The sequence below is a fragment of the Phalacrocorax carbo genome, chromosome 1, assembly GCF_963921805.1.
Source record: "Phalacrocorax carbo chromosome 1, bPhaCar2.1, whole genome shotgun sequence".
Lineage (NCBI taxonomy): Eukaryota > Metazoa > Chordata > Aves > Suliformes > Phalacrocoracidae > Phalacrocorax > Phalacrocorax carbo.
Genome location: NC_087513.1, coordinates 118,683,437 through 118,701,464, shown reverse-complemented (window position 1 = coordinate 118,701,464; position 18,028 = coordinate 118,683,437). Strand labels below are relative to the sequence as shown.

The window sequence follows — 18,028 nt, the reverse complement described above, 5'->3', positions numbered from 1 at the left end:
TGAAGAATTCAGCCAGACTGCTTTCAACAGCCTCTTTGATGCTGGGTGGCTGAGAAAACAGAGTGGTGTTTTCTGTGTGTGCTGCAACAAAATATCCTTTAATAATTGTCTTCTGGGTCACATTGGGTTACAGCCTGGACTGCTGCATTGGCCTAACTCAGTGCGGGATACGAGGTTCTGCTCCTGAAAGACGCACTAACATGGGTTGCGTGTATTGGAATGCTTTGTTACTTTTGCTATCACGCAATTTCTTTTTCTGCTGAGGGAAGAAAACAACCAACTTCCTTTTAGTCTCTAGGCTGAAGCCAATACTGATCAGTAACAAAAGTGGCAACTAAACTTTCGGTCTAAATGAGGAAGCAGGGGAAATGGATTGAAAATGAAACTTGTACAGGTTGAGAGGATGATTAGAGTTTTGCAGTCAATACATGAGAAAGACACCCAGAGGAAAAAATAAATTAATTGTCACAGGCCATACATTATTTCCTGCAGAATAAGGTATCTCCCTTCATTAGGACCATGGCTCAAAGGCAGGTCATTTGAGTTGGTAAAATGTAGCACTACCTTTTTAAGAGTGTTACCCAAATACCGGGACAGCTTGCGGATTTGAGGGTTTTGTGGTTTTTTGTTTTTCTTTTTTTTGACCTGGCTCAGCTCAGGAGATTGCAAGGTCTTTATGCCCTTACATCCTCTTCATCATTAGTGTGAGGCCAGTCTGTGGGCCAGAACCCACTGAGATGCATCTAGGCCTGCAACAGTGGCTGATGGATAGATGGATGGACGGACAGATGGGAAGAAGGGGGAGGCTTCTTTTCCTTCACAGGGACAAAGAAAAGTAAGGCTGAAGGACAGTGTCTGCAAATGTTCAGAGAAAACCATGGCCATACTGCAAGACGCGTGCCTACCCTTTCAGCTCTACCCATTCAGAAAATCAGATTCTCAGAAAAACCTCATCCTTTTTCTCCAAGTTTTTAACATGCTGCCAAGCCAGGGTGACTACAGCGAAAGCAACATCAAGACATGGCCTCAGTTTGGTAGAAAGACAGACCAAAAAGTCTAGGGGAAGTACTATTTTTTTAATAACTATTTTTTACTTTTTAAATATGTGCTTAAAAGGAAATGTTTCCATATTCTGTACAATGGAGGAATGGAAAAGAGTATGAGCTATAGTTAGGACAGTAGCTTCCTTTGTAGAGAATAGGATCAGGAACAGTTTAAGTGTAAGTAGTCTTAGCATGCCTCTGTTCTTCCATATATTTACCCACCAGTTTACATGCTGATTCACAACACAGTGCAGAACTGCTAGTTTTCTCTCAGAGGCACAGCACAAAGACATTAACCTGAATTTATATCTAAACACAGAGTGGGTGCATACATTTAGCTTGGTTCAAGACCATCAGCCTACTCACTCTTGCAAAATTTTCTCCAACAAGACCTCTACGCCTGTAAGTCTGGCTGGTTTGGTGGTGGTTTTGTTTGGGTTTCTTTTTTTTTTTTATTCCTCCTGTAGGGATTTAGTGGGGTGGTGGTAGGATGGACAAGAGTTGAACCAACAAATACACAAAAAGAAACTCCTTTTGGAAAGTTTCCAAACTGAAAACGACACATGCTGTTTTCTTGTTCAAGAGGTTTTAATGAAGACTCATTTTTAAACCTCTCACACTGTACAACACACTTTAGTGTACATCAAGCTCAGATAAAAAATAAAGCTTTCTTACAAATTACATTTTTCCAGTGAATTTTTTTCTTTTTTTTTTTTTTTTGCAGTAAAAATAGCTGCTACATAAATCCCTCCTGATCTTTGAAAAGGAGTCACAGTTATTTCCAAAAATAGAATTCATATTTTAATCATACAGGATAAACTGCAGGAAGAAGAGACAAGTCAACTGAAAAAATAAGGCTTGTATATAAATTTGGTTGTTTTTGTTTGTTTTTTTTTTTGAAAGGACATGCATAGAGGTTGAAAAACATATGCCATCTATAAAGGAAAAAAGGTAATTTTATCCATATTAATATTTTCATTTTCAGTTACGGAAGAAACCACAAACAGGCCCTTTATGTCCCAGAATATTACATTAGTTTCTTGTAAAAATGCCAAAATGCACAAAGAATTGCCAGCTTCAGTCCTGGCAAAAGACTGAGCCAGCCCTCCCTCCCCGCCCCCCCATTTCATATCATAGGCATACCATATGCATGCATACTGAGCACTTATGTTGTCTCTCAGGCCAATTAAATATTTGCAGAAGGCTGTATATCCTAGACAAACATGAAAAAAAAACATTTGATAAGTTTACATTCATCCTATTTCAAAACACACATACAATTAGTTTAATTTACACTATACAGTATCTGTTAAATAGGAACATTATAGAGTTTCAAAGAGAATCACAGAATATATACAAACTGAATATTGAAATGGTATGATTTTCCTTCCCTTCTTTAAAGGGTCTTTTTTGTTTTTTGTTAACAGTTGCTACATCTGGTTTTGGACACAGAGTGCTTATGTACCTATGCAGCACATTTCTGGAGTAATAATAATACTAAAACATGCTTGAAAACAAAACTAATATCAATTCTCCTTACTGCTTACTTAAAATAAATTAGATTTTTTTTTGTTTTAATAAATTGCCTGGTATAGGATGTAAGCAAGGATGATGGTATCTTAAGATATTGAATTAATAGTTCTGCTGCATCACTGGTTTCTCATCCAACCTTTGGTTTTAAAGCCAACCCATTATTACATGGCAGTGTAAGTAGCCAAAATGCTTTATATGGCAGTACAGGTAGTTGAAATGCTTAACCCAAGAGCATTTCCATGTCTTCATGACAGAGCTAGGGTCTGTGCTCACTTCCATGCTGCTCAAGTGCACAACATGGCAACACCCGAAGCTACTGACGAAATAAGGCCACTTCCTTCCAGCTCTCCCGGGTTACAAAATCAGTTAAGGTCCTTATTTCCCAACAGTTGCACCCATCTGAACAGCCAGAAGAACTGACTGCAGACGGTTCCCAGACACAGTCCCAACGCGTGATCTTCGTTCCTGCAGCATCACATCCTCGGGCTCAGTCCTCCGTGTCAGGCTGCACCCCCAGCATCGCGTGCAGCTCCTCCGCCGTGTACCCCAGCAGGTTCTGCAGGTCGCACACGAAGCGATACACGTAGCGTTTCCCTGAAGTCTTGTGGATGATGTTCTTGTCGTAATAGTAGCGTAGGCCGCGGCTGAGCTTCTCATAGTTCATTTTTGGCTTGTTTTTCCTCCTTCCCCACCTCCGTGCCACCTGTCAGTCCAAAAAGAAAGCAAAATGCAAAGAGTTTATTCAAGTCGTGTTCTTCTAGTTGGTAGCTGATAAACACAGTTATCAAAACCCTCTCTCAGTCAGAGCATTTTATTTGCTTTGGATGTCTCACACTCAGGTAAGAGTTGGTAACTGACTCCGTGACTGAACATGCTCTGAGACAACTATCAGCAGCAGCTTCAGAAGAAAAAGTGGCTGATAGCAAATAGCAGCTAAAAGGACACCTATTTGTAGTGGATGGGTCAAAACATATTTAAGGAGAACAAGTTCACAGGAAATACAGTCTCCTCTCTCAAGAAGTCACCGTTTACCTATTTCTTTGCTATCAAGCAGAATGGAACAGCTCTGTAACTGGAAGTTGAATGATATTTAGTTCCTTGCGGTTAATGATTTCCAACCCCCCTCCTTTTTAATAAAGACTTCACTGGGCTTTTGTCATGGTTTTAGCTGGGATAGAGTTAATTTTCTTCACTGCAGCTGGCATGGTGCTGTGCTTTGGACTTAGTATGAAAACAATGTTGATAACACACAGATGTTTTAGTTGTTGCTGGGTAGTGCTTGTGCTAGTCAAGGGCTTTTCCAGCCTCCCATGCTCTGCCGGGTGCACAAGAGGCCGGGAGGGGAGGGGGCACAGCCAAAAGAGCAGATTCAAACTGGCCGAAGGGATATTCCATATCATGTAACGTCATGCCCAGTATGCTACCTGGGAGGAGCTGGCCGAGTGGGGGGGAGGCAGCAATCGCAGCATCAGTCGGTGGGTGGTGAGCAGTTGTATCGTTTGTGTTTTTTTTTTTTCCTTTTTATTATCTTATTATTGTTATTATAACAATAAATATCATTATTATTAAACTGTTCTTATCTCAACCCACAAGTTTTTCCAAGGTTTTTTTTTTTTTTTGCTTTTGCTCCTCCAATTCTCTCCCCCATCCCACAAGGGTGGGGGGAGTGAGCAAGTGACCGCGTGGTGTTTAGTTGCCGACGGGGGGCTGAACCATGACAACCTTATATCACATCTTTTAATGCAATAACTTTCTTACAGATACAGTATCAGTAAATGAAAGTGCATTCTATTTGTTTTTAATCACTAAAGCTGTAAGTTCCCAAAATATCTCAGAAGCAGCACCACCATATTTGCTGTGTATCTAATGGTGATACAGAGGGTGCATTTTCTCCATGCCTTCATGCAATCCCAGGCATTGATGCTTCAACTACATCCAGTAAACTAACCCACAGTATTATAATGTCAAAAGAAATGAATTTTGTATACTACCTTTAAGTTTCAAGCTACACAAAGTGTTCTCCTAACTACAAGCAAATGCTGATATCCTGGGTGGGAGGAGAAGAGGGAACATCCCACAGCAATTCTGACTGTACAATAAAGCATTTACAGATGAAGATATTTCAGCAAGTGTCTGATCGTGTAAATGCTTTATACTCAAGACTAGGCCCACAGATGGCAGATCCTAAATCTTTTTTTCATCACAATTAGCCACTTACCTCATCTGGGTCAGCAAGTTTAAATTCCCATCCATCTCCAGTCCAACTAATGAACGACTGACAGGACTTGTCAGTCAGTAACTCCAGAAGGAATTGCCATAGCTGTATAGGTCCACTGCCTGTTGAGAGAAAGAGAGTAGGGAGAGGCCACAATTAGTACTTCTGCAAGCTCTTACCACCACCAATGTATGTGACCATAATCATATCACAGGATAGACCTTGCAATTACTCCGATTTACTTTTTTTTTTTTTAATATGAGAAAGAAACCTACGGTTTTTCTATACAACACAAATCTGCTTTTAAACTTGTTCAAATTAAAACAAGTCAGCTTTTTCATACAAATACAGGATTTGACAAAAGCTATGTCTTTCCCTTTCATATGGATCCCTTAGCCCTCACTCCCAACAGCTGCATTTCAAGCTCCAGGGCTTATCCTGCAGTCCTTGGCTTGGCAAATGCTCTAGAGGAAAAACCAATTTCAGCAAGGACTAAAGGAAGAAGGTCTTAACAGGCAAGCCAACCCCTGCAGAAGCTCCCAAGTGTGGGAGGCTTTGTCCGAGTTTCCCTCTTTTTCAAACAGATCAAAAAATGCACTTGATTTTTACATGTTCTGATGTAGCTGCCTGTTCTTGCTTTAGAAGGATAGTCCTAGGATACTTCAGTAACATTTAAAATTGAAACCCTTCATAAGTAGCGGTCCCTAACCAATTTATAAGGTATACCTTACAACTGCACAACTTTATCACCATACACATTCATAGAGAATATTGATGTTACATAAGAGGATTGACCATTTTGCTTCACTACTTACCAGTAAAGCCAGCTAGAATTGCTGCCGGTATAACTGGTTTCCCTTGCTCTACGGGATCACTTCTTTCTTGAATATAGTCTTTGAAAGACATTGTAGGTTTGCTTAGACACAAGGACTGGCTACAGTCATCTTCAAAACTCTCATAGGATGGCACACGCTGTAAATCCACTAATGACGACTGGCTGTTCCAGGACTGTAGCATTGAATCTGAGCTTTCGTAACTTTCTGCACCACTGTCACTAGATTCATGTTCTCTAAGCTTACCTTTATAAAACAAAACAACAACAAAAAAAAGAGTGTTGGTTTTTTTTCTCCCCCTCAATCTAGCTTGTATATATAAATTATGCAAAGGAGGAAGAGACATACAGAACAAGGCCTTGGACCCATGGTTATCATGCAGATAACTCACCAGAATTATCTATCAGCAAGTTCAGATTGCTTCTTGGGAAATCTTGATTTACTGCACAGTAGTTCACACCAACAGCATCTGCTTGGGTTTTAGGGAACAATGAAAACTCTTGTTCTGGATTGAGGAGATTCTGTCCTGTGGAAGTCTGACAGACGTCAGTCAAGAGACCGGGTTTGGGATAACTGAGAGCTTTAGGGTATCCAGGCATTTGTATACCATAGGAGTTCTGATCTACATTAACAGCTGAAGAAAGAAATAAAAGAATTAATTAGATGATTTTCCCCACAGACTCTTAAACAGTCTAATACACCTCTAGCACCTCACTACAGTTTTGCCATCAAGAAGTAGGTTTCCCATGAAAATCTGATTAAGAGAGTGATAGATGCTGCAGACCTAGCTGAAAAGCTACTGAATTCAGTGAGAAGATCCCCATATAATGGGCTCCAAATCAGGTTCTGTAAATCTTCCTCTATAACTTGCCAACCACAAATACGTCTATTGTTTGCTCAAGGAAACTACAGGGCTACAGAAAAAGCTGGAGAAGCTTAAGTGGTTTTGAGTAAGACCCTCATCATTAAGTGTCGCAGTAAGGTTGAGCTGGAGATTGACTGATGTAGAATAAAATACAACACCCATCAAACAATCTGAGGGAGCTGGCACTGCATCCCACACACTTTCAAAAGCTCTATTACACTTCCAGAGTCTTCAAAAAGGCCTAAGCATAACCCTTGCTGCTCCCAGTGACGTTAGTTTTTTACTAAGTTTGCTAGAGGTGGGAGTGGTCATTCTGCTCCACAGATGTAGGTTTTGGCATACCAAGAGGAAATGTGATTTTCTCAAAGCCTTTGCTCATCAAAAGGTTTCCAACATGAATTAGACAGCAATTAAACAATACTAGGAAAGAAAGCTGTAGAAGTTGAAGGCAAGCATTCCCCCTCAAGCACAGTAATTATTCTAGCGCATTTTTTTGTTTGTTTTTAAATTGGGATCTGTGACATGCTTAGAATAGACTGAGAGATTTAAAATGTCAAATTTCTTAAAATACTTACTTAAGGAATTATTATTGACCCAGTGAGGAACTGAGGTGAGGTGAGAGTTCTCCACATATTGATCCTGTGTTTTCTCTTGGCTGTCTGGGGAGAGGAGAAAAAAAAAAAAATTTCATTTTATAGTTTTAAAGATCTGACCTTTATGCCACAAAAGCCTTCTGACTCCCTGAAGTATTTTGGGGCCGTCATTCACATAAATTTTACCAAACACACTGCACTGCATTCTCTCTCTTGAAAAACCACACCAAAAAACCTAACCAACTTCCAATAGGCTTGAAAACCATGACACCAATTGATTTTTAACATAAAACTTAAAAACAACAACAACTGCATTGCATTTTAAGATCCAAGTTCTTATTGTATGCAACTACTGAATGTTACCCTCCAAACACAATGGAACTCACAGGGCACTGCATGTAGGGTTTTAGCAATACCATCAGTATTCACCTCAGACACCTCTAGGTGTCTTTGACTTCTTTACATTCATTCGCTGAATTACCTCAAAACACTACATTAAAGGAACAAACCCAACACCTTGCCAAAAAGAAGTAAACAGCTTTTGTCCAACTCTTGGTTATGTTTTTTTTTTTTAAGTGGGGTATTACAGTAGCCTTATCCTGATCCTATTTATTTCAATGATTATTCCAAACAAAACCTGACCACAATAGGTACCCAGCCTGAACATGGAATGATTTCTGCAAATATCTCCATCTGTACTTTACATATCAAGATGTATTAACTGTTCTGATAATGCTTTTATTAACCAAGCTTTAAAGTTCATTTTGAGTTTTCATATGTAATAAAAATCCTTCACAGTGAAACAAGTGTTAAGAGTCCCATTTCAGTTTGCATTAGAAAAGCCTTAAAACAAAACTTCTTTCTGGCTCTGTAACTACCTTTTATCATCTGTTCCAGGTGTTCCCACAGAATATCACCCACATAGTCGGGTGCCAGTTCCAGGAAACGCTCTTTGCCCAGGTTGCACAAGTCTTGGCCACTCATAAGAAACTGATGGAAGTTCACGTTTGCCAAGCTAAACTCATTGGTAGCCCATGAAAGCCACTGGCAAACTTGCTGTTCAGTCCACAGCCAGGGATCTGCAAGACAGAATATATCCAGCATTCAGAGATAATGCCTGACCTTTGTCAAATAATCTTCATTAGAAGGCAGTGAATGAAAAAATTTGTTTACCCAAGTTACTTAGTTCTGAATGAATTCAGAATGAATGTATTCTTGAATTAAAAAAACAACCAAACAAAAAAACCAAACCAAAACAGTCCTCTATTTTCCTTCTGCATTCACTTGTAATCAGCGATGTCCTCAGCTTACTTGATTCTCTCTTATGCTGCCAAAGCATGAGCTCTCCATGCACCCATTTTTAATACCAGCAAGTCTGGTCTCTCCAAGTCAAGCTGTGCCAGATTCACATAGGATCCATTCTTGTATTTCCTACTGACATCATTCTTTCTCTTTTGAAAGAGCTGCTATTCAGCCTCCTCCTTAGCATTAAAAAAAAAGAGCTTATAAATAGAAAACACTTACTATTTGGGATACCCAGCCGACACTGTTCCTTTGTGAAACCACTGAAAGTATCTTTCAAGGCCTGACTCATCACAGCCTTACTGCATGGGGTTAACAGAGGCAATTCACAGTTGTTGGACTCTACGAGAAAGAAAAAGAGTGGAAGGGGAAAAAAAAAAAATATATATATATTAACTTTTAGGCCACTGAAAGGAGTGACAGGTTTTTGCTGCGCTATTTGAAGAATAAGAAAAGGATGCTAGAAAGTAGGTATGTTAAAAAGAGAAACAAACAGCATAGATCCATTTTCTGATATATTACGTCTTCAACTTGATATATCAACACTAAAATCTCTGTGCCTCTGGTTGGATAAAACTGCATCATGTTAAATTAAAGCTTTGCAGCTTTCCCTGATGTAGGTCCTCATTTACTCTTAGTTCCATAAAGTTCCTTTGCTGCAAGTAAACTTTACTATTACTTTTTTTTTTTTTAAAAGGAAACATGAGACTGCTTATTCCTATTTCGTCACCAATAGTTTGACCTCGGACTTCCTTGTAACCCCAGACAGTCTTCATTTAGTCTGAGAGCTACAAAACTGATAGTAGGGTTGTGAAGAACCAGCTTGCACTATTTAACACTGCTTTCCAATGGACTGTATTTCACAGCTTCCCATGCATCTCTCAATCACCTAAATACAAGGTACAATAGGTTATTCTGTTGTCTGAACCAACAAGTGTGACTGGTAACAAGCTGATACCCAGTGCCTAAACAATGCAACAAAACCCAAAGTCAGCATCATCCTATGCCAGTATAAATTTCTAATCTGCTTAACTGATTTTTAAATTTGCAAGTACATTCCATTTTAAGAAAAAATTTGGCTTCCGCTCAGCCTTCCTTATTGGACAATTTTCACCAGAAGGTGCCTCATTTTACTCTGAAAGAAAAACTTCGAAGTTGAAGATAGCCAACTGCACTGCCTAGACCTTTTACTGACATTTTGTTTGTGATTGGTGTCATTAAGTCAGCAATTATCTGAAGACAACAGAACCAACTCGCTACCGCATCCCTGAACATTTGAGACCCTCTGAGAGCTCACACACTGGGTGCATTTGAAGGAGCTCTGCTGTGTTAGAGGTATAACGGTGGCAGGGTATATAAAGGTGATGAACTTAGCAGACTCCAAGTTAGTTCAGGAAGCTGTGCGGCTCTTCTCGTTCTCCTAGACTATCTACAGGCTCCACTTGACCCAGCAAGTGGAGCTCATTACCGGCTCAGGCTTAACTTCTGTTTTTACCACACCCATCTGTAATAGCTGCTAGGACTTGCTTTGCTGACCAGAGCGGGTGAGCGATTAGAATCACACTAGAACAAAAGGACTGGTGGTTTTCAGAGGTTTGAGGATTATTGCCTGCCCCTGCCCCCTCCAGGGGAGATAAAGGCAGCATCAGGTAAAATATCTACATTTTGGACAAAACCAGGAAGTTTTGTCAGGGATTTTAGAAAAGAATTTGTAGAGAAGTCTTGGTAGGTACTGTCCTACGCACACACACACACAAAAAAACCCAAAAACCCAACAACAACAGCAAAAGAGAGATCAGATCTGTAAACATCCCCTCCCCTGTTTTTTAAGGCATGGAGTAAAACATACTGGGATTTAACACCAGAAGATCGAGAAAGGAGCTCGCAGAACACTTCATTTTAATTATGCTTGAGATGTTGCAAGTTTAAATACACATAAAATTTTTTCTTTTGTTTTTAAATTTTCAAACTCTCTTAGCTCTTCTTTAATACCTACTAAGGCTTCTTCCATGGCCTGACAGTCAGTCTATTAGGCTACTGAATTACAGTTCCCACTCCTTTTCAGTACAGAGAACAGCAACTATCCACAGAGCAACTCATACGTATAAAAATCAAGCTTGTACACAGTAGTCTGTGTACTGAAACACTTTGTAGGGAAATATGTGTTGCACTTGTAAAAGTATAGCCGTGAAACGTTAGACTGACCCCACAAATTTCTTTCTGATCTGCTGACTGGACTAAGGAACAAAGTGAAGAGTTACCATAAGAAGTAGAATCAAATCCTGTTGGTACTTCTTGAAGCGTCTGATCTTCATTTAGTGAGAAAAAATATCCAGCAAAGAGAGAGTTTGAGCTATCAAAGGTGTCAAACGCTGGCTGACGCTGCAAAGTAATAGAATAAATAAAAAACAGCGTTAGAATTTTGCTAGAGCACTGTCAAATTCATTGCTAGGAAGTGGCTAGGTTAGGTTTCCTAGATCTGGAGGTCATGCACAACCACTGTCTTGAATCAGCTTACGTGCCTTTGAAACATAAACAACACGATAGCATAGCTTCTTGTACACAAATGCAAAACTACTAACATTCAGACCACAGTGCTAGGCGGGTGGCATGTTCTACAGGTTACAGTAAACCCAAGTAAGTATATTCTTAGTTTTCCTGTAATCGACGCTTTTAACAATAGAGAATTCACATGTGTCTGTGTGTCTTTTTCCCTTAACCCTTTATAATGACTATCCACTTGATGAGTACTTGATGGCAGAAGCAGGATCAGTAAATTATGGAAAAAAAAACCCTACCAGTGCAAAACCTACAGCACAGCTTTTTTTTTTTTTAATCCTTTAAAGAAAAAGTTTAATCTGACCCACATCACTTGAAGGTATACAGCCAGCTTTACAGGACTTGAGGAAAGAAGTTAGTCCTTTGCTGTGACTTCTATACTTCTGAGTTATTGGATTTGCCAGCTACCATATTTTTCAGTCTTTCAAGTGATCAGATATTCAGTGAAACACCACTGGTTTCATTATCTGCTAGTTTCATTATATAGAAAGGGATAAACAGCACTGATAAAAATGTTCCAGATAAAAGTGGATTCCACCAATTTATTGGTATCATTCAATAAATATTATTATTTTTTGAAAACCTAACTTCTTCCAAACTTGATTTGTGTCAATTACGTATGCTAGAAATACTAGTACTTTTACTAGATCCCCCCAGCCACATTAGCCTTCAGGGGTCAGAGGGAATGTTACCAGAAGAGGAAATAACTTTAAAAACAAATTATGCAACTTGCTTGTTAGTCACAAGGACACCATATCTGTAGTATCTAGAGGCACGGATGGATAAAAGTTGCCACTGAGATTTTCAAAAGCACCTGAGGTAGAGCCTTGCTCTGGGAAGCAACAGCTTGCTCATGGCAGCTACTGCAGTTCAGGGAGCTGGAGACAAAGGCAACTTGCAAATGCTTATTTGGTTTAGGCATCCACTGGTCTGCCAGCTTGTGCCAAGGCAGAGGATTTAGCTGAGGACAAGGCAAAGATTTTTCAGGGCAGTATTCACGTGCGATGCAAAAGCAACCTGATCTATGTTTCTGGAATAGCAAATGAGTATTAACATCTCTTCACATTCCCTAACTTTCCTTTTTATGCCACCACAAAGTTTCACGTGGCTTGGAGTCTTTTTTTTCCATCAGGTGCCTTTTATCATCCCCCTCCCCAACCTACCTTAACCCTAGTAAGAAACAAGGAACCACAATTTTTGTAGTTGTATTTTGTAACAAGCTGCAATGCACCCTAGTATATACGTTATGAAAGCATACACTCCACAGAAGAAAAAGCTGGTGAAGTAAACAATATCCTGCCTCTGTTAACTGGGTTCAGAAGTCTCCACTGAGCGCTCGCCAGAGGAGACAAGCTGCGTACGGTTTGTTCAGGCACCCCCCACAAGAAGAGTCAAAGCCGACCCACAACAAGGCTCAGATTTGAATGAAACAAGTTAATAGCAATTGCCAAATCTGCTAGTAAAAGATTCTTTATAGGTTACTAGATAAAAGCACTGACTCATCGCTAGTACCTAAAAGAAAGGGCAAGTTCTTTCAACACAATCTGGAAACTCCTGCGTTTTGTGTAAATAGCTGACCCTTATCCTGAGTCACTGGAAAAAATGCTGTGGCATGTGAATGAGTAAAATCCATACTGTGCTAGTTTCATATTTCAAAAAGGAGAAAATTAATGTTTAAGCAGGTTCTCAATTTAATAGTAGTAAAAGGGGAAAAACCCAACGTAGAATAAAATTATGCTTGCCCTAGCAGTTATGCAACTGTTTTATCTAGCTTTGCAACATACGTAAGAATAATTATTACAGAACAAAATAAAAAGGTGAACAGCTACAAAATAGTAGAATACAGGCCTCTATTTTGACTTAATTATATGACAACTGAATACTGAATTAGAACCACTGTGTCACAGAGCACACAGCTGCTAAGTTGGGGGATCTCTCATGGATTTTGTTGTTGTTGTGGGCAGCAGAGAAAGCTAAGAGGGGACTTAAAACATCAGTGAAGTTAGTGTACCGGAGTCTCACTAGCTGATTCTTCAAAACATGGACATTCTTCAAAGGTAGTGAGAGCAGAAAGTGTCTTCCTAACCTTTATTAGGTTGACATTAATCAATGCTGCGTAAAATATTGATACTGGGATTAAAAAGCAACTTGCATTAACTGGGAGGAGGGAAGCCCTTAAATACCAAGTGTTTATAGTCTGTTTCTCATTTGTTTTTGGTTTCCAAGTTCCTTTCAAAACAAGGCAAGAGACACGGTCTATCTAAAGATAAATATATTTAACAACCACCCTTCTTTTCTACAATGTATTGAGCTTCCATTTCACATAGTTGCAGGTAGTAAATAATCTACTTTTTTCATACCCTGCTCTTTAACAAATCAGACCTAACCAGTTATATCAGAAAAGCCCTCTGCCAGCCTCATCAAGGTAAAGATGTAAATACCACCCCTACTGCCAATCCTGTAACTTTTATTTAGGCAAAGTTCCACCAACTCCAACAAATTCAAACTCAGTTCTTGTCTACCTCTTATTTTCAAATTCTTAGGATTTGGGGGATGGAGAGGGAGCCTCCTTGGGAGAGAGGGTTGGGGTGCAAGATTTACATCTTCCTATTTCAGTTATGCTTTTCACATCTCTACTGAACTCAGTGGGAAGATTAGAGTTTCAAGCAAGCAATTAAAACCTGAGTATCTGTGTTCACCTTGGCATGGTTATACAATTATTGTGCCAGCATTAATAAGAACACAATAAATGCATTAGCTGGGAGATGCCCAAGTTGGCTTTAGAAGGTGACAGCTCAGGAGTACTCACCTTGAGCATTCCTCTGTACATGTTAGACACAGGAGCTACTTGGTCCATGTTCCTGATCCCAAAATCACTCATCTGAAAAACAACAGGGGTCACATGAAAAGTGTTGCTACCGATGAAGCAAGCGTGTTAACAGATGTATTGCACTGCTTCAGTGCAGATTACTGAACAGCTCTCGGAATGAAACACAGGGAAAAACTTTCCTTTTCATTGCTCACATCCCGACCACACAAGGAACAATTCCCATCTTGCTTAAGCAGCTTTTTAACTGGGAGAACTTTCACAGGCATCACTGGTGTTAAAAACTTTATGAAATGAGCAAACAAGAGGATGGTTAGCTTCTGATACCGAGTGCTTATTAGTAGCTTATTCTGTTAGTCTGAAAAGCCTACAGAAGTCCTTCGTCCACCAAGTATCTATCATTTTGCGATATTTTCCAACTTTCACCTATTACCTTAAACATTTGGTTTTGTGTTATTTTTGCTTACTATATTCCTGCTCACATGGCATGATTCACTTTGGACTTTGGCTTTCAAAGCAAGGAAGAGAAGTAACAGAGCGCACACTGCAATACACCTTCACGTACTAACATTCACCCTTTTATGAATAATCATTGAAGCCCATACCCAGTATTGGCAACCTGCTTCCTTCGCTAGGCAAAGCCTCTCCAAACTGTGTTATCTTGCACACTTTGTAAACATGAGTTTAGCGTATTTATAAAACTTTAGAGGGCCTACGTTTTAATTGAAAAGGGTTTATGCAGTAAAATACCCTTTTTTAAGTGTTGATATGGGAACACCATCAATGTGTTCATGCTACTGAAGTCAAAGCTATATCGTATCACCTGTATTACCATAAACAGGGTTGTGTGAGGCCTGTATAACTTTTTCTCCTATGTATCACTTAAGGAAAAGAGTGATAAGATTCATAGCCTTTTACTGACCTATGGAGGAGATCAAACATAAGGAATAAAGCCAGTTTTATGGCCATTGTTCAGGTTTATTGTGATGCTGTAATTCAGGTGTCAGTGAATGATACCTTATCAGGCTACAGTGCAGCAAGTTGTCTCTCAACAATTTTCCTTCTCCTTTTCCACAGCATTGGGCTAAATTCTCTTGCTCCACAGAAACTGTCTGAAAACGTGCATTTGTATTTAAATAGTCACATAGGACACTTAATATTTCCACAAAACTGCGATCACGTATTACAAGCAAGTTCTCTCGCTAGTCACATTGACACAAGCAGAAATCAAAATACAATCTTAAACTCAGAAAAAGATGGCAAATTAGGAGCTTAACAAAATAAGCTCAGCCAGTGAAAATGATAAGACATTCAAAAGGCATCTGTGTAAGCAAAGAGGAAAATAAAAACATCCAACAGCCGAAGACAAGGAACCCTTTCATCCTCTTACATAGTTCATCACTTAAAATTCAAGAGTCCTTAACCTGAAAGGCCCATTTCAACTTCACTGTTATCAGATGTACGTGGGTTACCATTGAAATAAAATACAACACTATGAAAGGAATATTGGACTTATACTTCATTAACGTTACCTAAAAGTGCAATCTACTGAATGATGGTTTTTACCTCATATAGCATGTACAAATATTTTATATAAATTACACATCTCATTGAGCAGCAAAGAATTTTACACAGCATGAGTCTCAACTCAGCAAGCATCCTAATCTTTTTGTTAAATTTGCCCCAGTTTAAACAACTGTTTATCCTTGCATTTGGCTGGACTTTTAAAAAAAAAAAAAAAGTATGGCCATTTCTAACACCCTTTGTTTTGCCTTTGAAATGTGCTCTGGTCTAGGGATAACTAGCTGTAAGCCTTACCAATAGGAAAGTATTTGTGAAAACATACATATTTTCAGTAATTTTAGATCTGATCCTCTGTTAGGACTACAAGTAAGATTTCTGATGCTTTCAGGTGTAATCCTGGCGTCTACACAAATCCTGCTAGGAACTTCCCCATTGACTAAAAAAAGGACTGGGATTCTCTCCTTCCTGTTTTTTTTGTTTGTTTCTTTCTTTCGAAGTGTTTAGGGTCCTCGAGACAAAAGGTTTATATGAAGTCTTCATTATGTGGCCATTGCTCATTAACCCAAGTCGCTGTTTCTCTATGCTAGGCCGTGCATTTGTTCCATGGCCTTGCCTGTGCGCTACACAGCGTAGGGAAAACTAGACATCAAGCTTCAGTCTAGTAACACATGAAGATCTTTAGCATGCTTTGTGACACTCCAGTTTTCTTCCTCCAATAAAATCTCTCACGTTGTTATGAATTTCTATAGTCTTTGCTCTTTGTACATCAGCTTTCTCACTATCTGCAGTACAAGTTTCCAGTCCTGAGACTCTAAACCCTTACAGAGGTATCACAAGACAAGCGGAGCTGAAAAGGCAATAATGGCTTTTCATGACACAAAGGGTTAAAGCTGGCTTTCTGCTGGACTTGGAAAGCTGCTGTTTAAGTTCGGAAAAAGACACTAGGGCATGGCATGAAGTGACTGGGCCTCACTTCCAACTCCTCCACTAATGCTGATGACTGCTACTTGCCAGCTATAATTGGTTTAACTGGCAGGACACCTTCTTCAACACCCCCGCATAGCTGAGTGGGTGAACCAGAACAGGGTCAACAGGATCAGGCACTTATTAACTAATACTCCTGAATCCCAATCAACCTCTTTTCAGCAATAGCCAGGTGCTTGCCCACAGCTGGATTCAGCTGGGAATCATCCACATGGAGAATTAAACGATGCCAGTGTCCGCAACACATCACCATTGGTTTTCTGTTGGGTTTTTGGGGGATTGGGGTTGTTGTTTTTTGGTTTGGGGTTGTTTGGGTTGGTTTTGTTCTTTTTTTTTTTTTTTGGGGGGGGGGGGGGGGCGGGCAGAGAGCATCTGGTTGTTGTTCTTCTTATAAATGGCAAATTTTTCAGACAAAAAAAAAATTCATACCAACAGATTAAGAGACAACCGCCTGCCTTAGCAGCACTGATCCCCCAAGCAGCTATTGGGCTCCCCGAGCGCTGATGAGAGAGATAGCCGAGAGCTGGTATGACTTTTGACACATATGACACGCTCGCCCACATAAAAGTTAGATGGGGAGATCATACAGCCCAGCATTTTTTAAGTCCCTTTAAAGTACTAACCAAATCCAGAGTGCGCGTTGCCCATTAACCCCTTCCTCCCGGGCGCGCAGCCGCCTCCACAAGGCATCCCCATCCACCTCCGCTTCCAGCGCGCCCCGCCCGCCCCCGGGCTTAGCCCCGCGGGGTCCCCTCCCGGGCGGGCCCCGGCCTCCGCCGCCGCCCCCTTCGCCGACGGGGTCTGCCCGCTCCCCGGCCCCGGCTCCCGCCATCGCCCCCGGGGGAGGTCACCATGGGGGTCCGGCCGCGCCCCCGCCCGCGGAGGTGGGGGGCTGGGGGACGGGACGGGACACCGGGGGCGATGCCCGGTTTCCCCGGGGCGGCCGCTAAGACCAGACCCCCTCTTCCCCCTCCCCCGGCGGCGGAGCGGGTCGGTGCGTTCCGGCGAGCCGCCGCCGCCCCCCTCCCCTCGCCGCCGCCCCCGCCTCACCTGGCCCCCGAGCCCGGCGCTCGCCCGCTCCTCGGCGTCCCTCACCGGCACCGGCGGCACCACACGCAGAGTCCCACAAAAAGAAAGAAAAAAAAAAAACACAAGAAAAAGAAAGAAAAAAAAAAAAGGCGCCGCTGCCTCTCCGGGAGCCAAAATATCCTCGATGTGGCAGAGCCGGCCAACAACAACAGCAGCAGCGGCGGCGGCGGCGGCGGGTTGATCCCAGCGGAGAGTCCCGGAGGAGGAGGAGGAATAGGGGCGGGAGGAAGGAGGGCGGGAAGGCGGGTGCCCGGCGGCGGGTGCGTGGGCGCTGCCGGCCGAGCCGCTGCTGCCGCCGGCCCACGCCTGTGCCGTGCCGAGCCGAGCCGAGCCGTGCTAAGCCGTGCTGTGCCGCCCGCCTGCCCTCGCAGGCGCTCTTCAGCGGGCGGGGGGAGGAGGCGGCGGCGGCGGGACCCGCCTCCCCGCAAGCCCGGCCCCTCTCGCCGCCGCGGACCCGGTTGTTGTTGTTGTTGTTGCCGCCGCCGCCGCCGCCGCCGCCGCCGCCGCCGTCGCTAGGGCCGGGGCGGCCGGGCTGCGGCCTGCGCCGGTAGCGGCCGAGGCTCTGCCGGCCCCGCGGGGCTGCGCCGCGGCCGGGCCCTGCCTCGGCCCGACGCCTCCTCCCTGCCCGGTGCTGCGGCGGGGCGCGGGGCCAGGGCCAGGC

At 42.0% G+C, this 18,028-nt stretch overlaps 1 protein-coding gene across 1 annotated transcript; it reads right to left on the bottom strand.

Annotated features, from left to right (window-relative positions):
- Window positions 1–1,612: 1,612 nt before the first annotated feature.
- Window positions 1,613–17,796, bottom strand: ETS2 (ETS proto-oncogene 2, transcription factor). Its single transcript, XM_064471859.1, has 10 exons — window positions 17,329–17,796; window positions 13,753–13,824; window positions 10,646–10,766; window positions 8,607–8,726; window positions 7,961–8,161; window positions 7,065–7,148; window positions 6,016–6,258; window positions 5,607–5,870; window positions 4,795–4,913; window positions 1,613–3,279 (listed from the first exon to the last, which is right to left on the bottom strand). Exons 2-10 carry the CDS (start codon window positions 13,822–13,824, stop codon window positions 3,064–3,066), a joined length of 1,440 nt encoding a protein of 479 aa, XP_064327929.1. The 5' UTR covers window positions 17,329–17,796; the 3' UTR covers window positions 1,613–3,063.
- Window positions 17,797–18,028: the final 232 nt, after the last annotated feature.

What these genes read in the sequence shown, in the direction of transcription:
- ETS2 (XM_064471859.1), bottom strand. Translation starts at nt 13,824, where the DNA reads ATGAGTGATTTTGGGATCAGGAACATGGACCAAGTAGCTCCTGTGTCT. An exon ending in CTTGCTGATAGATAATTCTG is followed by an intron (nt 5,871 to 6,015) that starts GTGAGTTATCTG and finishes TGTTTTATAAAG; the next exon opens with GTAAGCTTAGAGAACATGAA. An exon ending in AATTCTAGCTGGCTTTACTG is followed by an intron (nt 4,914 to 5,606) that starts GTAAGTAGTGAA and finishes TTCTCTCAACAG; the next exon opens with GCAGTGGACCTATACAGCTA.